Source organism: Haemaphysalis longicornis, unplaced genomic scaffold, assembly GCF_048455015.1.
Source record: "Haemaphysalis longicornis isolate Haplotype H1 unplaced genomic scaffold, Haemaphysalis longicornis Haplotype H1 scaffold_5, whole genome shotgun sequence".
Lineage (NCBI taxonomy): Eukaryota > Metazoa > Arthropoda > Arachnida > Ixodida > Ixodidae > Haemaphysalis > Haemaphysalis longicornis.
The window spans coordinates 143,754,437-143,777,966 of record NW_027526385.1 but is presented as its reverse complement, the minus strand read 5'-3'; the positions used below and the strand labels follow the sequence as shown (position 1 = coordinate 143,777,966).

The 23,530-nt window shown below is 47.5% G+C and overlaps 1 protein-coding gene across 1 annotated transcript in view; it reads left to right on the top strand.

The window, feature by feature from the left end:
- The window catches only part of LOC144139425 (uncharacterized), a 51,776-nt gene extending 40,317 nt beyond the window's left edge, over window positions 1-11,459 (top strand). Inside the window, exons 8-9 of the mRNA XM_077671758.1 lie at window positions 5,995-6,132; window positions 11,199-11,459. Of these exons, the coding sequence (XP_077527884.1) occupies window positions 5,995-6,132; window positions 11,199-11,232 (172 nt within the window). The 3' untranslated portion in view covers window positions 11,233-11,459. The remainder of the gene's footprint in view (window positions 1-5,994; window positions 6,133-11,198) is intronic.
- Window positions 11,460-23,530: the final 12,071 nt, after the last annotated feature.

Genomic DNA, 23,530 nt, shown 5'->3' with positions numbered 1-23,530 from the left:
AGTGACACCGAAGCCCGCAGCGCCCAATGTGGCGCTTTCGGCTGCAACGGCCTGCAGGCGTAGAGCTGGCCCACTCTGCCACAGCCGGTTTGGACGCGCTCGAGCTCGCGCGGGAGTCGCAAGCGACACCCGCGCCACCGCTGCACGCCGATGTATTGCGGAAAAGCCTGCCGCATGCCTAAGGAAAGCGAAAAATCCCACATGGGAGAATTCGATATATCCGCTGTGAGAAAAATCGCGTTCGTTACGAAAAGTTTTAAATGCAGGTAATTTCTATTAGAATCATACAAGGGTTCGATATAGGCAATAAGTTCATATATCCGTGTTCCATATAAGCGGGCTTTACTGTACTACAAAGCTCACTTCGTGGGAACACCAACTCGCGTATTGTGAGTCTTCGCTCCACTAGACCCCCCCCACCGCCGAGAAAATGCTTGAAAGCAATTTGGTCATGTGAATGCACGGCGGTACCCTCGAGTCGGCCAAGTCGAGGAAAAAACTCGGACTACGGGCATAACTTTTATTGGGGCAAGTTCCCCGGGACTGGGGTTTAACCGCTAAAACCAGCACAAAACTGCCAGCGAAGTTGTGCAGCTAAGATGTATATCGTTAGTCCAACACAATGTTGCAGTCTGCGCGTGTACGCCGTAGCGTCCACAAAGAATGTGTAAAAGTATGTGATTGATGTTATGGCTGAAGGAGTGGGGGTACGGAGAAGTGGAATGGAATAAAAGCGTACGGGTGCTTGCCATCGGAAATTGCGGGCGATCACTGGTGCTCTCGGTGCAACCGACGAGCACTCGCTCGACAAACGTAGTCTTCACTCCTTACTGTGGACGTTCAGAGCGCAGCCCCCTGCGAGTTCGTTCCGGCCCTGCCAAGGAGCGTCTGTGATTTATTTTAGATGCTGTAGTTGCCGGTACACGCTGTCAAAACAATCCGTAATTTTAAGAAGAAATTACTGGAAAAACAACCATTAAAATACGCAACCGAGTTCTGTTTATTATAAAACAGGCATAATAGGCAGTTTTAGTGAAGCGTACCGGCGTTACCGTACACCGAACGTATGAAAATAGCGGAACGCAGCGGCGCGATGCGTGAAAGCTTTTGTAAAAGGGAACTTGCACGCTTCGCACATTTTCCCTTACTATGGTAGTGTGCGATGTTGCCAAGCTACAGTGGCTAGAATAGGGAAGTGTGACGAAGGCGCCCTGGCTCGCGTACGCTTCTTGGATGCAACCGCGCGGTGGCGCTGACGCTCGTTTTCACGTCGCCCGACGTGCCGCTCAACGCCGCGTCAGTTGCAGTCCGATAAGCTCCGTGGTTTGGGACGCATTTTTTTACCTCAGATTATTTCACAATTGCAGCAACTATATAATAATATACGCTTCCTATTACAGAACACGTTATTTGTCTCGAAATATATGCCGTCTTGAAATGCTCTCGCGCAAGCGGCCAGCCGGGAAACTTCTGAGTTTCGCTTCATTACAGTCGCTTTTCGCGCACAAATGTGAAGGCGCAGGCACAGCCCCCAAACAAAAAGCGGTCCGTGAAAGGGAAGTTGCAATTAGATTATTTAATTCTTTGGCATGGATAGTCAGCTTGGGTCACTGAATATTTACATTTCTGCACAATTTATTGCACAGTTTTCTATGCCGATTATAATTAAATGAAACCGGGTGTAGTTATCGAAATGTTACAGCAACGGCTGAATGTTTTATCAATCACTGTACTTTCCATACTGTCGGTTGTGGCTGCATTCAGCTAAGAAAACACATATTAGTTTCGTGCTCGTTTCGTTTTTTTGAGACAGTAATTAACTAAAACACGATATATTTGACAAGCATAAAAGGTTTGATTGAATAAATTCATATTAGCAAAGCATAATTGACAAGACCAAAAGAAACCCCTTTAAATTCAATTTGTTTTATAAATAGGTTTGCCTGAAGAATGAAGAAATTCATATTACGATACGTAATTGAAGAAATGATAAAACCAACGGCGACGCTTAATTGACACCTGCTAATTGTTATGTAAGTAATAATGAGAACAATAAATGTTTCGTTTCGCATACTTCTCCATTTATAATTACCAGAAACCATAAGCAAAAAGGCAGTTTGCAAATCCTCACCGCTCACAGTTTTTCAGAGAAAGCATTAAGATTTTATATTCACCTAATTACTCTTCAATTCCTCATCCCAATTTAACCGAACCCTTTCATTTATGCCCTGCGGTGAAATAAATGTTCTAAAAATGTGCTTGTCTGACTTGGAATAATGACATTTCGGTAATCTAGAGAGTTGGCGGCAATATGCGCGGGGGCGTCGTTTAATTCGTCCAGTGACAACCCTTCCATATTCGCGGCATATTTTTGTGGAGGCGCAACTTTATTTGTTTTTCCAACCTTCCCTTTGGTTTTCTCTTCTTGGGCACTGGCTTTGAGAGGCAATGTGGCACGTTTGGGAAGATCGTTGGGCTCGTATCCGGCTGGAGAAACGGCATGCACAACATTCAAAGTGAGATGGTGCACCAGCGCAGCATTTTACCTTGGGTGGTGCGTTCAAATTGACGCGCGACGCTAACTGCGGATCGAAATGCTCGAGCGGCTTGTTGGCTCGAGGTGTGTTGCCCTGCCACTTGAGCCACGTTTACTCGCCTTCCGACACCCCGAAAAGCAACTTCTGGAACCATGCATTTATTACCCGTCGTGCAACCAAGCACAAAACAGTGACTCTAAAGGCAGCGGCTTATCCCAGACAAAATTTCAGCACCACATCTAGCATAACTCTGACGAAGCGCGATAAAAATTTAGAACGAAAAGATCGCAAAACGCGCTTGCGGCAATGTATCGCGCGCTTAGCTCGACGTGTAAACGACCGCTAGCGCCATCTCGCGGATGCATGAAAGGCGGCGACGGCGGTGGCCATAGGAGCCCACCGGCGGTAATCACACTTCCCTCTTCTAGCCACTGTAGCCAAGCCACCGATGGCAACCCAATGTTGCATTCGGGAAGGCGTCCCCTAGCCGAACTCCGTCACCTCCGTCATGCGAGTGGTAACGTGGTGGTGAGCGGTCCGCAAATGTTGCTGCCTTGAAGAAGACGAGCAGAATCCGAAGATAAATTTAATTGGTTTACTGCATGGTGAGAGATGAGCCGAAGCAATACTGAAACAATGACACGGGCGAGGTTACAGTACGCGACTCGAGCAGAGTGACAGCATTCATTCGCGGCTTCGAAATGAACGAATGTGTGCGCCCGCAATTATACCCAAAGCACTAGGGGTTCAACAAGTTTTATCCTCCCCGCTGTTTGCACATGGCGCGACAAGGGCAGACACACACGTTTGCAGAGTTCGTGAGGGGTACTAGGTAGCAGCGGTGCTCGCTAAGTCCGAGAGAGGGGAGAGACGAGGTCACCACAACGGCGTCTGCGCCCTCAGGGCAAGTCTTGGCGTACCGCGACTACCACCGCCAAATTTGGAATGATGAAGACAGAGAGGAGCCTGCGATCGGGGCGTTCTGAGGCCCGTTGCGGGATGTTTGGATCTGGTTGCTGTCGGTGCAAGCTTGAGTTGCCGACAGAAAAACGCCCACGCGAAGGGAGCACGTTGTGGTGGCTCTGCCACAAAAGCCACAAAAGAAGAGCACTATATAAAGCCTGGAGTACAGCGGCGCGCTGAATCAAATCATCCATCGGGGTCCGAGATGCCAATAGATGACGGTCTTCAACCGTTTTCCGGAGAGATCCTTTCGAAGAAAAGTGCTCGGCAGACACTTGACTTCAGGCCTGGGCTGTACGACACCGTGCTGGAGCTTCACCGGGCCGGTCAGTGGGTACGAATAGTGGCTCCCGGGAACTTTTTTGGCTTGGTCAGGCAAGCAAAAGTACACAGGAAGACACAACCGCATTTCCGGGAAGTGCGAAGACAATTCCACAGTGAACCTCTGCCAGGCTTTTAGTTGCGAAGGAATTACTCGAATAACCAACTAAACTAGTTATATTCTTGCCGAGCAGTAATTTAGCCAGGTGCATAAACTCCAAAGGCGACATATCGTGTGATTGGAAATGTCCCACATTAAAATAAACGTAATCGTAAAGGGCGAAGCCTGCTTGAGGAAACAATTCAATCGTGATATTACGAGATCTACAGGCCCATTCTCGTGCTGAGGTGAGAGCTGCCATTTTGAGCTCTCCTCATTGCCCCGAGATTTCCCCTTGTTGAATCGCACTTCAGTGGTGCCCGTTCTGTGTCAGTCACTGCGACCGGTGTATAAAACATCAGTATATTTCCGAGACCTACCTCGAGCGCGCGGAGAAAACTGCGCTAATTTCCGCCGCGCGAGGAAGACGTGCACTTGTGTTCTTGCGCTGTGAGTCCGCTGAGATCCGACGTACAGCGTGCGTGCGGCACAGCCAAACGACAGTCGTGCACTCTTGCCGCACGTGGGCTCGAAAGTTTTGCCTCTGTGGTCGTCTTCTGCCTTTTTCCCGAGACCGTCGGTAAGCGAACACCGGAGGGCGTTCTCGTTTTCTTTGCCGGATGCCAAGGCTACACTAAGTCCGTGCTGCCCGGTCTCAGAGGAAGGCTCAACCCTAGGCGACACCGGAATCGCAACAAGCTCCGCTGGCCGTTTCTCGAGGTCGGTTTCGTGAGCTGGCGGCAGGATGGAATCGGCTTGTTCAGTGGTGATATCGTGGTTACGCTTAGCTGCACAGTGAAGACACTTCAGTGCCTCAACTGCCGGCACTGCCGCAGCACCGCTCGGTTCTGAACTCGCGTCTCGAGAAACACGGTTCGTTTCAACGAACTCATGTTACCTCCTTTCGCTAGCGTAAGAGTTTACGCTTTCCTGTGGAATGTCCTTAGTTCGTGAAATGCGCGTTCAGGTGGGCAGCTGTTTTCCAGGCCTCCCGTGAAGCTCAGCCATCCGAACACCACGCTGACACGTCTCCGCTCTCTGTAGGGGCCTTACTCTCAGTGGACTTGCGCTGCCCTCTGTCGTTAGCTTCTGGAAATGCGCTATCTTTGCTATCCCTCTCCGTCTTCCTTCCAGAGGTTGCGATACTATCCTTACTTGAGCCCTTCTTAGCGAGCTCGCCTGATTCTTTCTTCGGCAGTCTCTCCAAATTGTACCCCTTCTCGCTTAACAGCTGATCGTACCTGTTCGAGAATAGGTACCTGTATTCCGGAAGAAATTGTGGCGATACCGCCGCCGCCTGCGGGTCGAGTTCACTAATCGGACTTCCGTCGCTGAATTTAGCAATTGGCTGGCTAACGTTCGCGCTACTACGGCCTGTTTCACCCAAACTCTCTCTCTCCCGTTAGCTGATCCGGTTCAACGTACCAGGTTGCGGAACATGTCTGCCGTGGCCGCGCAGTGGCGAAGAACTCAGCACGGTTTACCGTTGACCAAGTCTTACATCCAATGTGGCTTCTACTCAAAACGCGGATAAGACTTCTCCCAACAAGCTGATTTAGCGGACAAGATTTTAAACAATTAACCAACACCTTCATACATACAACAGAAAAGCGTATTTTCGCCTATGAACTCCGTTTCTCTTTTTTATCAGTGTATGAATAAGAAGAAATCAAAGAGCAATTGAACCAAACTCAAAAGCATAATTCATTTTTCCCATCTATTGCACCACAACCGATGTCACGCCGTGGCCTGGGTTTCCTTTACTGCTGCTGACGGTTTGTGTAAACACAAATACTTCAGACCTCCGAGCCCTCTATAGTTTAACTGTGTGGTCTTGATAATAAATCCTGTCTAGCGCAACGAGCGCAGAAAGACGCCATTAAGAGGAAACGTTAGACATTAGCTCGCATATATGCCGGAATAAGTAACGATAATATGTTTTTATGGTGAAGTACGTGTGCAAAACGAGAGCGTAGTAATGCCCAATTTGAAGTGAGTGGAAATTTTGTCTTTGCGAGCGGGACGCAGGAGGCAGAACTTCAACGTGTCTCTCTCTTCTGCTTTCTCCGCAAGGTTTGTGGTGACAAAAGAGTCAATTACACCCAAAACCTCGCCTTCAATGACGCCCTCCAAACTGGCTACACGTTCGACAAGGGCTCCAATGGCAGCCACACGCTCACGTTCGACAACACCAAGAGCTACCGGAAAAAGGTGAAAGCAAGCAACGGAAGAAATGGTAGATTTTGGAACCCAACCAAGACATCAATCTATTAGTCGGGATACTTATCAAATAAGCTCGACGGAGTTCAAAATGAGTCCCTTGCTTCCGTGTAACGGGCATCATTAAGGGGATTAACTCGTTCGGCTATAGTTGTATAACTTGCCCCTACAGGGGTTAATGGTCGTAAGTAGACGTATCTTCTCCAGCGGTAGCACTGAGAATGGTCCTCTCTTCCCGTGCATCTATATAGTTTCCGGACCGTCCAGTTGGCAGGGCGTACGTAGCCTCAAACTCGGCAGTATCTCACAGCTCTGTGACGATAGACAAGCTCCGAACGCCTTTAGCGCAGGCGAAATGTGCCTTCGAAAGAGCTCATGGCGTGACGTTATTTGAGCGCATTTCTTCCAAATACTGCAACAATAGCACACAAATATTTTAAAAGGGGGGCTTCCAAACATAAGAGGAAGCTGAAGGCTTGGCTTTGCATTTGCTGCCGAGTAGTGTGCTCACACAAGTTTGAAGGTTGCCGTTGAAGGCTGAAACCGCTGATTCCTTTTTGCAGATAGGAATCCGTGACTGTTGCTTTTTTCAAACGCCTAGTAAGCGACCGCCTGTTTTCTGATAAGAGGTGTGTGGCGGCTTCTCTATGATACACCAAGTGTATATGCCCAGTGGGTGGACGAGCAATTTATTGTAAAGACGAGAATAATCGGAATGTAATCGTTCGAGCAGGACATAAGGAAGTCCCAGTGCCACGTTAGGTCATCAAGTGCCGTGGCGAGGGAAAAATCCGAACAGCTTCCCTCATTTATTAGCGCTGTTTCTTGAGAGGCTGTCATACCTTCCAGCTAATAGAATGTTTTTTTATTTCTTTTTATTTTAGATGTTTTCATAAGACACCGGTCTGGCGGATGTGGGCGACAGAAGACATTGACGTGGTTATGAAAATTTGTTAGAGTGGACCAACAGAAGATCTTTATACAACAAAAAAAGCCCATCGCCATTTCCCTAGCCTCGTCAATGTTAGCCGAGATATAGGGCAACTACGTGCTCACACACGACTGCAATTAAACGGTAACGCAAGAAAGGGAGATTAATATTTGGGGAAGGGGTGATTGCACTCCCGAATAGCCCACGAGGGACGACGTCAGCGCAGTCTTTATCATCCCAGTTGCAAAATCGGCCGCTGTGTAGCTGCACAGGTCCCGGTCGATGGTCCCTCGGTCGCCTCCAAATTGGTGGTGACTGTAACTTTGTGATATCGCTGCAAATACAAACAGTGACGACAAGAAAACATGACTCATTACAATTCCCGGAATAGACCAGAACTAGTGCTACCCACAATTACATATACAAACGCCAAAGTCACAGGATCTCACAAAATACCAGGACCTGCACCTAGCTACTAAGTATCGCTATAAAAAATTAAAGCATTACACTTAATGTAAAAGCTGTCATAAGTGTAGAGCCGTGAATGGGCATAATCGGCTGCAGCACCGATATCCGCCCACTAACTAAATGAACACGGGCGCTTCTGGTTAATTATTTATATTTACCCTCAAATGTACCCACAGTTTTTTTGCGCTATGCAACGGGAAGATCTACGAGAAGCGCCAGCGGTGCACAAGTTTCGAAAGCTTATGACTATATAAACCTCGCGGCTTTCGAAGCCTCCGTGTTACGCAGCGATTAGAGCTGCTACGAGGGAACGCCAGCTGTATTTGGGTCCAGCGAGTGAGCTACAACGACAAAGCGCGACCCTAAAGTGCTCGGCCCTTAAAAGTCTACTGTCTTCACGGGTACCGTGCGATTCCTGGTGATGCTTTTTCCAAAAATTAGACCCACGTGAAGGTGCGGTTTCCGCAAATGGCCACGCTCCTTACCATTTTGGCATCACCGCTTTGCTTAGTTGAATATATTTTCTTGTAATAAAAACCGCTTGACTCCAACAGGGTCAGTGTGAATCCTAACAACAAGCCTGGCCTGCGCTATCGGCCCGAGGCTGTGCTCGGGGTTTTAGCTTGTGTAATAGGGTATTTTTTATTAGTGATACACCTTTGCGTGTTGCCTTTTTCTGTTAGTAGCTTTTAGTGTACATGTAACTAAGTCCCTTAATCATTTTTTGTTTCCATAGGGGTACAAAACATATCAACAGGGAAACTGCTAGGTTGTGTCGTGTAACTGTTTTTATCAGATATTACATATATTATTTTTTTTGCGTGTAACTCCGTGCTTGCTGTCTTGAAGTGCCTTCTTGTACCCCTCCAAGCTGAGTACGACATCTTTTAGCACAAGAAGCCTCCTCAGCAACTACTGGGAAAATAAATAACCGAAAAAAACATTTAGTGCCCTTCCACTCTCTGGAAACGGGTGACATGCGAAGCTGCACACCCCCCACAGAGGGCACAAAACAAAACACATTTGTTTGTAATTTACGACTGAGCAACATCCTAGCCGATTACCTGAATAAAATTTGGGAAGACCCGAGCTTCACCCTAGCGGGCAAACGTAGAGCTGTGTCTTTCCCTCCTGCGTCGTAGGCATCTTACTGTTTGTTCAACAGGACAACCCAGTGCGCCCTATAACTAAGGACACCACACGGGTCGCGTTGGGCTTGTTTGAAAGCCACGTTTAAACTCCACGCCAACAGAACAGACACGTCATCAGTAATGCCCCTAAATATACAGCTGGGCGTGCCCGCTCACCCTCCACTCCCACCCCGTGAACGCATAAACCCGCAGTCGGTCAGGAGCGAGTGATTACATATCAAAGACCCTGTCGAAGACTTCGCTAGCCCTTAAAGCAGAACAAAGTATATTGGCCCACGTCGGCGTTTCAAACGGGCCAGTTACTTTTCAATAGGGAGGGATGCACTGCTACTCTACCAGCTACAAATTGACGCAGCAACGGCGGAAGCCGCAGTTTTTCGTTGTTTTTCCGCTCATTTACGCTTATGTTCGGGCTGACGCGTCTCCAGTTTCCGCTCTTTTACCTCCAGGCGAATGACATACGTCCGTCCCAAAGCGAGATAACACCTCAAAGACCTCAACCTTTATACTAGCGGATATGCACATCGGGGTCCCTTTCGATGCCCAGTCGTAGGCACATTATTTTCTGTGTAACACACCAACCCAGACCCAAACTGCTCGTTTGCGGAAGACAGCTGACAAGACGCACTGAGCCATGACACTCTGACGTTTAATTCTTACATTACCACAAAGAGAATGGTATCAGTAGCAGCACTAGGCCATGCTGTGCGTGCATTCCACCTCTCCCTAACCCTAACCCGTACAAGCCTAAACCGGCAATGGAGGATGGGTGCATAATTAGGCGTAACAAACACCGGCGATAGGAGAAAGAAAGACTTGATATGCCATATTAACAGCTATTATTATTCTTCCGGCAGAACTATGGCCAGCTGTAAGCGAGGGCTGCCGACGCGACAATGTCGAAGGGATGGCTTTTAAGCTAACGAATAATTATGTACTCATGCCGAAGTTCCAATGCGGCAAGTTGCTTTCAACCGGCAGAGAACCGCATCTTGCGGGCGAGTCGAATTTGCGGCGGCAACGGCCACGGTTACATCTCCGCGGCGGTAGTGTAGTGGCGGTGGCTTTCGTGCGTTTTAACACGAAAGTGTTTTATTCCGCAGCACACAATTATTTCACTGACGTCATATCCGTCAGGAAAATTACACCACTACAACAAAGGAAGCGGCATGTAAAGGGTGCACCCCTCCACACAGGATCTTGCTGTGGGGAAGCAACCTTTAGTACGAAAGAGTACGATATAATTAGGGTTGTTCGATTTCAGGTTTTATATTTTAACACGAAAGCGTTCGATGCCGTGATACACCAAGATTTCACTGACGTCATATTCGTCGCGGAAATGAAGACACTACACCTATGCCGAAGCGACTCACCAAAAGGACGTCGCTCGCCAAGCACGATCACAAGACAGCCACCGACCCACAAAACGTGCTCAGCTGCAGATTTCAGTGCACATTTCACTTTCGTGTTTTACCGATAACTATGGCAGAGGAATCAAGAACAGTTTTTTACACCCATTCGCGCTGGTGTTCCTTCTCCGCAATCATCTGATAGCGGCGATGCGGCCGCTGTCAGCCGGCTGCGCGACTTGTGAAAGTGGCATCGGTGGTGGCGAGGAGAATACCCGCTGTGATACCGCTGCGTGACAGTGGCCAGCGGTGGAGGGGAGGAGCCCAGGAGCTGCACCGAGTAAATCCGCTTTACGGGAAATGAAAACCGGGGGGTGGGCGTACACTGCTTCGATGTAAAACGAACCACCGGTTTTTGGTCTAATCGAGGCAGTTCAGCTTCACCAGCAGTGGAAGACGAACCTAGTTGTGTCACCACACTTCTAGCATTATCATGTCCCTCTCCTCCGGCCATTGGAGGGGCACGGAGTACAGCGGAAGACGGTTCCTTGCTTTTAAGAATTTAATCTCGTCTGTAGTTTTTCCTGTTCGCTCTTTTATATCCATCAATGCGACCTGATTTGCGCATTTACAAGGTGCGCCCACGTAATGCGAGGTTGTGGGAATGTATTTGCCAACATGGGCGAACTGTCAGCCACCCTATGCCCATCAGCTCCACTTTGTTGCTGGTGTGAAAAAAAAAAACAGAAAAGGAGAATGAGCACAAGACACTATCAGGTGCTTACGAGTGACTTTCTATAGCGGTAACCCCTAAACAGCGAGTATATCTGTCTGTTCCGGTAAAAATACTCTTCCCATCTCCAGAGTCAGCCTTCTTGGGGTCTGTATTATTTTGCATCTATGTCCTGCACGTATATGAAAAGCAGGATTGTGTCAGCTAAATAAAGGCATGTTGGCTTCAAACAAGAATCAGCCTTTTTTGGGATCTGTTATAATTTTGGATGTCTCATACCGGTATATAAATCCGGTATATAAATGGCAGTAGATTGCGAGCCTAAAAAGGCGTGTGGGTTGCAAACAAGAATATGCGTAAAAAAACCGTAACGGCCGCCAACAAACTCTCACATCCTGCTGACGTTTATTTTCTCTTTAACACAGTTGTGTGACGCCAAGTTCAACCTCACGAACGTGAAATTCAGCATCGCCGCGTACGACATCAACTATGACAGCGGAACGTCAAAGTGCCCGACATCGGTGATCGTTGGAAACTACGGCCGCACAAGCGTGATACGCAAGCTCGTGAACTTCTTGGGCCGCTACACAGACCCCCAAAAGCATGGCGATTGCCTAAAAGTTCAGTGAACTGCAGCTGGTATCACAACTTGGAAGAGATTTTTTCATCATTTACTGTGCGGGTGATACCGAACCTGTTTTGCTATTTCAAGTTATATTCTTTATAATAAACAATATCCTGCATATATGAGTGAAACCTGCGTTCAATGGGGCATATTAATTGGTAGTATTCGCAGTAGAGCTAAATATTGTACGATGTTTTCTAAGGCCACCTGAGCTGTCAGCCGCCGGACGTCCCAAGATTGCGTGGGACAGGGAAGCTGCCGTGGTGCAGTGTGGGCGCACAGTGCAGTCGAAACTACACACCGTGGGGACTAAATTACTTACGGCGCCTTTTGGCCACAGGACTCCTTCTGGTGACTTCTGGGGACAAGGCCGACCTCTCGGGAGACACGTTGCCCGCGTTGAACCCCGGCTATCGTGGAGGAATTTAATTATTTACACGCCTACTGCACCCGATGGGCAATAAGCAGTGGGCTCCGATAATTCGCAATGAATAGAGGTGTGAACATAGAGGAACATAAACATGCTGTACCATAGGCATAGAGATGCTGTACGAACACGCCCACCTTTCTGCTTTGCTTCCAAACAAAAACGTGCCCATAGGATAAATACACACAAAAAAACACACAAATAATCGCGGGACCCGTGTGGCCCTTGTAGCACCTCGTAAAACACTTTATTCTGTCTGGCGGGCGTACGAGTTCTCGGACTGATCTAGACTTCTTGAAAGTACCTCGCTGCGTGTGTGAAGAGATATAGTGTGTCGACGTCAAGAAACAACAGTTATGGCACCTGCCATGCAGGGTCCCCCACAAAAAAAAACAAAAAAAAACTAGCCACCCAGAAGACGTACAAATTTCAGTAAAATCAATGCCAGTATAAACAACGATGCTTTCGTCGTAAAGCCATCTAGGCGGAATTTTTGATCTCTGGATGTTATTTCTCGTTTCGGCATTGTTCAATAAAGAAGGCTTAAAACCGTCAAATAATATCATCACTTAAAAGAAATGGTGCGAACATTAAAGATCATTTTACGTGAAGTTTTCGAGATACCCATTCGAAAGGGCCTGGTAGACATCATTAGGTACGGGTTCTTATAAAACAGCCACAGAGGCTGGATCTGAGTGGGATGATGATGATGATATGATGATGATGATGATGACATTTTCCCCCTGAAACCTGCAATATGAAGCGACTTTGCAGTGCATGAAGGAGACGGGAACGGACTCGCGCATGTGTTGATTGCGACCCGAGTACCCCAAGATGCGGGTCTCCGCCTTCAGTAGGAGCTTAAAAAGTAAAGTTTACCGAAGCAGCTACTACTATTGGTTTTAGGACGCCTTCGAATAAATACTTGCCTCAGAGTACAGTAACGAGAAAATTGGTCCTCTGAGAAACTGGACTTTGTTTGCCCCAGTACCGAGATGTGTCACTGCAGTCCGAATGCGTTATTTGTAACCACATTGTCTTCTCTTCAAATATTTTATTGGCACATTTTATTGCTTACAAAATGCCCGATCTTGCCTTTTTGCAGGCTCCAAATTGTGTTCAATTCAGATGCGAAAATTTTAAGTGATAAGTGTACATTTTAAACTCAAGATGTATCAAACAATCTCGCAATTAGGTATTTAATGGTGAATAGGCAAAGAAATAAGTAACGTCCAAAGGAAATGCTTTGTGACAACATTAAACTCCTAAATGCAAGTTAAAAAGGACCACGAGTCTGAAGTCACAAGAAACTTTCACAAGCAACGGGGTGCCCAAGAGATCAAACTCAAAAACCGCAAGTTCCAGTCCTCCGAGTTGAATAAACAATGTCAACTCCGTTGTAACATCCGCAAATTTAAATATCCGAGCCTGATTGCCTAACGGCACGAAGCACGTATAGATGTCGGCTACCATAATTGTGGTGTAGTGTAATTGGCACAGTGTTTTGAGTTTGTCGTCCCTATTTATCCGCTGTTTTTTATCATTCGACAAAGGGGCATAGTTAAGAGAGAGATGCTAGATATTTTGTTTGGTAAACACAGCGAGGTGTCGGCCTGAGGGGACATTTTAGGAACTGTTATTTGATATTTTGCTTGCTTAGACAAAGGACATTCGTTTACATGGCCTTGATCAGAATTTGGAGGGCCCAAATGGGTAAAGGAGTACTGACACGAAATTTCAAAGCTGAGATAACTATGTAAAACGCTTCCTTTTTATCAGGAGATATCTCCCAGCAAGTTTCAACAGCAACCATTCAGCGAAACATATTTAAAATTCATTTTAATCTTCGCCCGCACGAGAAATGCCAGAGCGGGTCGACGTGACATCATCTGCTACGTGCCCCAAACAGTCGACGTCGGGGCTCCCGTGACGAAGCCGACGCACTGGCTGTGGTTGGCGCGCGCTGCTCGGGCGTGTGTACACGTCATGGTTTTGGGACTGACGTCATGCTGCCAGGGCCTGTGGGGACGGCGAAGACCTCGGCCGGTCTGGGCGCGCGCGTGCGCTCGCTCGCGCGCGCTTCCAGAGAGGCAGCGATACGGCAAGAATGGTGACGCCATGTGATACATGCTGTCATGGCAGCCGCTCGGCGTTTTTTTGTCGAAACCGAAACTGGCACGAATAAACGACGCCGTAAATGAATGTTTACGCTGCGCTCGACCGCCTAATCTGTCATTCTATGATTAGTGGGCTGGTAGGCACGCATAGCAGCGAAAAAAACGTAACATAAAAATTTCGTGTCAGTACTCCTTTAACAGCAGAGCAGCCATACTGTAGGCTGGAAACAATCGTCGAGAAAAACTCCAATTCGCCGTACGTGCTGCACGTGAGAAAGTAATGGCAAGAAAAAGAAGACGTTTCGTGCTTGATGTGAAAAGAAACAGTTTTATATCTGTATTTACCGATCAATAGGCACAAGCACTTTGTTCTTAAAACGCGGGTACACCACGCACTTAATTTTCACCGTAAGTAATGACGGTCTTTCGAGCATAGAACATAGGCAGAACGCCCCCGCCTCATCATTATCTATGTCGCAACAAAGAGGTTTTCCAGGTGAATGGTTTACTTGAAACTGTATCGTTATCTTCATCAACGCCAATACTTGTTTAAATCACGGTGCTTCGTTCAGCTGCTGGAAACCGCCAGTTGCTTAGTTCTCCCACATAAAGAGTCATGTTTTCCTTGCAGCCGTTTATTACAATTTTCGTTTGCTGGTGAACAGTGAGTAGCGCCAAATTCCTAGTGGAGTACGAAGAGCAACAAAAGTCGACGTTTTTCGTAATAGTTGTATTTATTTCTGGGACTACAGGGCCCCACATAATACAGCACATAATACAAATGCAAAAGCTTGCTAGAAAGCAGCTTTGCCAATGACGCTCGAAACACTACGCGTCCCCGTCACTTGCCGGGGATCTCGACCAATTCCGCAGTCTTTCTCGCTTGGCAACAAGGTTTTGTTTACCTTTCTTCACGCGCGTTAGGGAATTTTGGACACAGTAAAAAATATAAATTTCTCATTGTATCGGTAATTTGCATATATTCTGCCTTGCTGTTGGCAAATCAGTTCAAGTTTCATTTCAGTATTTTCGTTTGGAGCCCAAGTAAAGGACTAGAATAAATTTCGAATGCAAAATCTTCTGCCGATCCTCACGAAAACTTCATATAGACATTTTCTGATTGTTAAAAACAAACAAGCACTTTTGATGTGCTCCGTTGAAATACGTACCTGGTGTTTCAATTTCCAGGTTCATCCAAAATTATCTTGAGTTCACATCCTTTGATCCGCGCATATAAAAGTTCCAAATTTTCAATCACCCATTCTTGAATAAAGATTTGAGTAGGAGAAGCTATTTGGCTATATATATTTCCCACATCCTTTCCTGGCGAAATGATATCAAGTAAAATATCAAAATGATAATCAGGCTGTTGGCAGCAGACTAGTGTTGCTCTATTTTAGGTTCTCTATTCTAACTAAAAGAGCATAAAAACAGAATGGATAAATGGCACAGAACTGTAGCCAAAGCAGAAACTTTACAAAACCACTCAAGCGCTAGTTGAAGAATTCTGTTTTCAGAAAGATAAAATATCAAGTGCAAGTAAAATTAACAAGCCGCATACGTAACGGCAGGTAAGGCGGTGTAGGCGACGCGTAGCAGAGATGTATTTTTAAGGGTAGCGGGCGTCCCAAAACGCGACGTTGGTGGGTCTACTGCCTTGTGTTTATTCTATCTTTGAACGCTTTGAAATGTCCGCCACTTAGTGACCCTTTCTATAGCTGCATATGACAGGTGTGATGCAGGTTGTTTTCAGTTCTAAGAGGTGTCAATCTGACCCAGCCAGGAAGGTCGAGGTTCGAGGCTCAGGAAAAGGACACTGTATTCACTTGACAAATAACTAACAAAATAGATAAATGAACATTAGCCTAATCAAGTCAAGAGTGACTGTCCTACACAAAGAAGTGCTTCGCTTAAAACCGTTCGCGCTCACGTGTGAAGTCGATGGCTTCGGAGCTCTGGAGCGGTGCGCTGGCCCGATGCCCTAGCCCTTAGCGCTGTCCTTTCAAATGATGACGCGGCTCTGATGCACGCACTCTCGTTGGTCACAGAAGAGCAGTACATAGCGGGATCTTGAGCCGTTGCCAGTCTCGAAGATCCCGAAGAAGGTGTGGCTCAAAGTGCGGGTACCCTGGGCGTTGGTGGCGTCCAGTAAAGAACTCTCCGGGGTCCGCGTTTCTCCTGCCTCCCGCTTGCCCCCTCGCACCCGCTTCCCCTCCTCCTCCCTGTCTTCCCCGCGTGACCCTTGTCGGCCACTCCCGAGCGCTTCTTCTTCCTCACTTCTGATATTATACCGTTTCAGGCTGCATGCGTAAACTGTTTGTGGTGGTGGTGATAACAGGCATTTATTTTATGTATAAGGGATACAGAATTTTGGTGCCTAGGGGAGAAGGATTAAGTAATGGGAGTTGGGGAAAAAGTAGGATACATCCAACGGCACATCCAATTGGGTGTGGAATTAAAGGAACTAATGAAGGCCAGAGTTCTCGACGAAGTTTTGTAGAGCGGCGAGCAGGCGCCGTTCTTCGCTCTGATTGGAACTGCTTGGATAAAGCCAATCATTTAGGCTCGGTGATATTGCATATCCTACGGTTTTTAAGGCTTGTTGTCGACATTCGGCAAAACGAGGACAGGCCCACAGGGTGTGTGCGATGTCATTTTGGCTGAGCACCGCAAACCCTCCGAGTCACCTAGGCTGCCGAATCTTCTGGCGCGAAACTTTGGGGTTCTTGCCGATCTAGTTCTAATCCTGTGAACGATAGTGTGCCATTTCGGGGCCAATGCTGAGGTATGACTGGACGCTTCACTCCTACAGCCACTCGTATTTGCAAATTTTTTTCACCTTTCCGCGGGTGTAAAATTCCGAGCTCGAAGTAGGTAAAGATTCCTCCGCTGTGTTCTCACACTTCTCATCCGTCTGCTCATCCTGAGATGCAGATGATGACACTATGACCGAAGGACGCACAGGAGAATGTCCATGCTAAGAAGAGAAGGGGTAAGTAAGCCCGGGCGATGCAGCTTTTCCCAGTTGATGTGTCCCTTTCGGCTTTCTGCGCAAGTGCGTGGGCCTGACCATTTCCTGAGAATCCCGCGTGAACCGGTATCCAGAAAAAGGTCACAAGACGACCGCGGGTCTTCATCGTGCTATCTCGTTTCCAGATATTTAGATTACCTCAGAGGTTTCACCTGGTCGTTTTAGATGGCGTAGGACATTGATCGTGTCTGTAAGAATCACTGATTCTTTGAAACCTTCTTGCGTTTCTATCCACTGAACAGCTCGCGCAATGGCTATCAGCTCGGCCATCTCAGGTGTCGCGTTGTCGAAAAGGTGTATTTTACGCTTTTCATCGCATTTTGGACACACAAAGGCAGCACCCGCACGCCCAGTGACTGGGTGTACTGAGCCGTCGGTGAAAACCCTGAGAGCGGTCTTATACCCCTCGTCTAGCCATTTAGGTACCAAGGCAGCTCGGGCCAGTTTTCGTTGTGCGGCACTTCAGCCATGAAGGCCGGTGCGGTGTCCAGGGATTGGAGCACATGGGAGCATATCGGCTGTCCACAGTGCTTGCAGGAACTGCCTTCTGGGTCCTTGCAGTGGCTATTAGAGATGTTGCGTTATGATGCAACGTCCGGCTGGTGTCATATTTAGGCGATGCCGCTGTGCAAGATGCCTGTCGGAGGGGAGGTCGGTACGGGTGTTCATGCCAGCCTCCGTGTAGAGTTTGCCGGGATTGCAGAGGTCCGCCATCTTTCTGTCTCTCTCGGCCCGCCGTGGAGGCTAGAAGGGTGGTACCACTCTCTTCGCGGTCGCGCGCTTTCACCTCCGGGATGAAGCCCGTGAGAGCGAAGGGGGAGGGGGGGGGCGCTGCCGAACCCGTCATGTGACACGTTTTGCCCTGAAGTTCCGGCGGCCTGGTCCGGAGCGATCGACGGAGGGAGTGTATCTTTGGATACGAGCCATCATCGGGAGCGGCCGTAAGTACGACCTGCTCCTTTCTGGTTTTCACCCTCGCGCCTGTTTCTCCCGTCCTGGCTAAGGTGGCCTTCGCGGTGTAGAGCGACGCGCCCGACATCCCCTTATTGCAGTGCAATAAACGTAGGAGTGAGCGAATTCTGTGCCCTGTGTTCATTGTTGTTCACTGCCGCTACGCCAAGAGGACGATCCGCAGCGGTGTTCAGAGGAGCTAGCCTTGCGGCCGAATCTTGAGGATCGAGATAGGCCGCCGTAAGAACCCTGGTCCCCAAAAGGTGCAAGCTGGGAGTCTGGGCTGGAAGGCCAAGGGCTATTTTTACGCCCGGCCTGTTCAAAACCTCGCGCTTATTAGCTTAGGTCTTGGTAGGGCAGAGGTGCGGTAGGACGTAGAGTATCCTAGATTGAATGAGACCTTGGTGTACGCGGAGGAGCGTCTCGGTAGAACAACCCCACTCATAACCTGCGCACCGTTTGAGTATGTCGAAAAGTCATAGGCAATTATCTCTTAGTGCGCTAACTTGACTTTGGCTGCGTAGGTGGGCGTCAACAATGAGGCCCAGTATGCGGGCTGTAAAAACTATGTGCACAGCTTGGCTATGAAGGTGAGTTTGGATTTCCAGGGGTTCCCACGTACGTTTATATACCATGTAAGATTTTTTTTCTGGTGAGAGTTCAAGGCCAGGATTGCGGAGAAATTCCAGTGTGACGTCAATGCCTTGCTGGATCGTTCGTTGATCTTTTGTTTACTTCGAGTGCGACAAACGGTCCCTACAGGACAAAATAAATACTAGATGCTGCTCGATGTTTAAAAAATCGTTTCGGTCATTAAGAATCCTTCATATTCGACCGCTACCCATACATCTCCACACCAACTCTTTTTTATTTGCCTAGCTGTTTGTCTGTCTATCTCGCTCAGCGTGAGAGACGAGGCTTACGATCTAAATGTACCCATTTTAGACATGCACCAAACACCCATGATTATATTATGTCACCTTTCAATTTTCGCCCTTTGTTCTGTCACCTGTCGTTTATGCAACTTCATAAAAACACGGCACGAAGAATTGCAATTCTGGAGCATTTTGTGTTTTTGCACGAGAAGTACCTATGCCCTGTATTTTACAGCGACGTATCAAAAACTGCTACGGCTATTTAAGGTGCTGCGACCGGAGGGAACTTTGGTGTCTGTAAACAATCAATGTTCATAAAACAAAAAATTTCATGGAGGGAGCATACAGCATCCTAATAGTTTTACATTTCATTGTGCAACATCAAAGACTAAACCGTATTGTGTACACGCACTCCTTTTGTGTTGTGCCCGCGTTCGCATTTAGGAAACGATCTAAAATCTATGCAATTATTCTTGTTTAAAGGCTAATGTATCCGCATATACTTTAACCTTAATATAACTTTATTCTGGGTGTTAGTCTGTTCTGGGATCATCGGTTGTGAGGTTGCGAAAGAAATGGGTGCCGGTGCTGCGCAGCCACACTCTTTTGACATGACAACGGTACCCTACACCGACATAAAGTCACACATCAGACAACATCGGAGAACACGGCTAGCAGAGTGAATCACAGACAGACAACTACACATAATACACGACTGACTCACACACAGAAACACAGAGGTTACATTTATAGCAAAACATCCTGTTGGTACAAGATTTCGGTGCCTGTTAAAAATCTCAGTTGCTCAAAATTAATGCGGCGCCCTGCACTACGGTGCGCGTCATCGCCTTCATTGCGTGGGCGCGTTAAACCCTACAGTCGAAAAAAAGAGGTTACATTAGCAAGGTTACGAATAGTCCGAATTCATGTAACACACTAACCTGCCCACTAGATCATCAACACCTCTGTGCAGCTGGTGCGGAGAGAGCCTATCTGTAATCCTCATCCTCATTCTATGTACAGTACTAAACACCACAAGACGCAAGCAATTGTAACAGTTAAGCAGTTATAACAATTGTAACTATTATATTTGTAACAATTATACTACATCCATCATACATTTTAGGAAATCACCCCAGGTTTTCAATATGGGCAGTTTTTAGTTTCTCGTTAAGGTAAATTTTACACCTCATTTTTTATCATGCATCTTGAAAACGTGGCCCTTTACACCAGTCATGTAGATTACCTTTTGTTACAGCTCCCACCTATTTTCAATAAAATACTCTTATTTTCTGGCACTTCTCTCTCAGAAAATAACACTTTTTGGCGCTTGTTGACCTTCGCCGGCTTTCTCCGAAAGCTCAAACAATCCCATCACCATTTTCGGGGCACACTTTCAGGTGGGGTGAATCAGGGCGTGCTATATGTCTATAAAGTTGGTGTCCTTCCCAAGTTACTTCATTGCGCTGTGGAGGCCGCTTGTGCCAACAGCAAAGGATCCATCGAAGATATTCCTGCTTTCGATGGCATCTCGACCTAAAACTGCGTGTTCATATTTTGTAGTGTCTTTTCAAATGATGTCCTGCAATTTTGATGTCGGACGTTTGTTCGCCCTTGAGATTGACGTCGATGCTTTCAAAGACCCGCGAAGGGTTAGGATCTTCGGCGCCTTAAAAGTGAAACAGTGCAAGAGAGGACGACAACCGAAAGAACTGCAAACACACTTACGATGCGTTGCCCTCCTTTCTGTTTTCTCTTCTATTGCGCTCTTATTATCACGAATATACATAAACTTGCCGGGTTTTTACATTCCACACATTGTTGGTTTCAACGGATCCTCCTTGCAGGATTACGCTAACACAGTGCGTGACTTGGTTTCTGGTGGGAAAGGGCCATTCCCATTAAGTTTTCAACTGCTGTAGTCTTCTGAAACTCTGTCTTTACGTTGCCGATTTATAAATAAAACAATTATTTCGCATTGCCTATTCTATTAACTAGACGGCAGAATAACACTCAGCTTTATTCCGTGGTCCGCACAACAGGGTTAAGTTCTATTTATTGATACGGCTATACGTCTCGTCTCGTCGGCTTCTGTGGTACAGAGATATTGTACTGAGTTTTGGCGCTACCGCCATTTGTTCAAGTCCCAGCAATTATGTTGCGTTTTTTTTTCCTAATTTGCTATAAACTGTTTTCTCTGTTTAGCTCTACACATCCTTATGTAAATTATTGTGGAATGGTAATATTTATGTTGCGTTGATCGAATAAAGGTCTGCTATACCGTGCTATGGCCCAAAAAATACATCTGAACATCACCCTGAGGACTGGTTCTTGAATAATGCTATACATTATCCCGTGTTCGTGGTCATCATCATCCAGAGGTCTAAGAATACGCACTGCCATATAACTTGAGCCAATTAGGAGCGTTATCGCGGTATCGCTGAATGGCTGTTCACAGAGTCTATTTGTGTCGAAGCAATTCTTTCTTCATTTTTATCCATTCCTGTTTGGTATGGCAATGTACAACCACTACATTGGGGCGAAATTTAGTGCTTCCACCCGAACTCACTTTCAAATGTTTTCAGTAACGGTGGAAACGAAAACTTTCCGTACGATTTTTGTTCCCTTTGATCTCTGAATTCACCCTCAGTCGCGGTACTCTTGTCTGAAAAATTGCACCCTGGTTTCTTGGATGCGTCTTAGTGATTGAGCATTGTGGGTTACGGCTGTCAAAGAGTTGGCTGCTGTCCCAACAAGACATAGGCTGTGACGCCTGCGGTCACGATTTAAAGCAGAACCCTGCGGTAAGTTTGGTTAGAAACCAGGCTTAAGGCCTGAATACATGGAGCTTACTTTCACGACGAAGTTCGCCCGGCGGAAAATCTGCCGCGGCACAACGCCGCGTGTTCGGGCTGCGCTACACGGGGCGATGACACCGCGTCCGCCGTAGCCTCGCCGCTGGGTCGCTGTCAGTGTGGCTAGATGTGGCAAATGCAGCGATATGAAGTGCATCACAAGCAAAAAGCTCTCGATACCACTACAGCTTTTTTTGAAAGTATGAAACACTTCAAAAAAGCATAAAACTATTGTTTAAAATTAGTTTCTAATATTGTTGTTGTGTTGCCGGTATGCATGTTCCGCCGCAGTTGAAAGAAAGCGGCGATCTGAATGTGGTCTGGCTACACAGGGCAAAAATTGTCTGGACTTCATCGTCTGCTCCAGCAACACGGGAAGCTTTCGCCACTACCTCCGCTGAATGCTTACGGTCATTAGGTAGGCATCCGGGCGGTAGGTGTTTGGGTGGCCGTGAAATAGCCGAAAGCGGCTTATGTACAATCGCTTATTCCCAGCTGCACAGGTCGCCGCCACTTCATTGTGTGCACGTCTAGTGTGTGCGCCGGCGTGAACGGTGAACATCACGCCCAGTAGACGACGTAGAGAAGCAGAGCAAGCGAGCGGCGAGACCTCCTGATTGGCTAGTTTTGGTACGCTGTTTGCCGCTTCCGGTGCCGTCAACGCCGGGCGATTATCTGTCCCCGGCAGATCGGTGGCAGACGACGTTTTTACCGCCGCGCGCGTCGTGCGGATGCCGCCTGGCGTTGTTCGTCGACTTTTCGTCGCATATTCGCTCCTTGTATTGAGGCCTTTAGGTGTGTTATTCGTCACATGTTATTCGTCTCTGTTATTCGTCACATGGCGAGTCGAGGACGTGGTGGTGGGCAGATTACGTTCCCATTTGTCACGCCACACTTCACTTAGGTCGTGATGCAAAAAATGATCCTTCTTCAGCCAGCCACAGCATCTACCTGTATTTAGAAGTCACTGTTTCTTGAGCAACCACTTCGCAACGAGAAGCCTTGAAGAGTCGGCACAGTGTGCGTGCATGTCTGTGTGCGTGCGTGCATGCGTAGACGCGCGTTTGTATATGTGTGTGTGTGTGTGTGCGTACCTGCTTGTGTGTGAGACAGGGTGTAAGCGTGTGTTTGTGTGTGTGTGTGTGTGAGTGTAGGGGTGTATCTCTGTGCGGGCGTGTGTGCGTGCGCCCGTGAGCAAATGCTTGCGTGCTTGCGCGCGTGAGCGTAGGCGAGCGTGCGCGCGCGCCTTCGTGTGTTTGTGCGTGTGGGCGGAAATTTTGAGGTCGTTGTGGTCTCACACTGACGTCGTGGCGTCTTCCATGATGTTTGTTGCTGAACTGTTTCCCGGTAATCTATAGGGCGATCAATAAAATTCGACAAGCGTCTTCAGCTCTTTTTGGCATGCACCGATGTTGAACTCGTAGATTGTTCCCTGTACGTAGTATAAATATATCCTCCTGAGTCCCAGGTTTCCTCGGATGACGGCGTCCAACCTCGCCTGCGTGGGTGTTTTTCCAAATAGTGCTGAAATCATGATTTCAAGCGACACGATGAGGTGAGCCATAGAGCGGGATTCAATTCTTCGACCACATTGCTCCCCCGGAGAAAGGAGGAGGCATCGAAGCAGGTGAACCGTATGCACGTTTTTCAGAAATGCCTTCTAGAATTTATTCAGAAGTTTATCGCCGAAATTACGCCCATTTTACAAGAAACCATGAACACCAGGGCTGTTGTATCATTAGCCAGGCGCCAGCATAGCGCTGATCGATTTGATATAATCAATGACAAGCTAGAAGCTCTGGCTTATGGACTCTCACTTGACGGTTAACAGGATGACGGTCTACATTTAGAGGAAGTATTGCGCAGGATTACGACG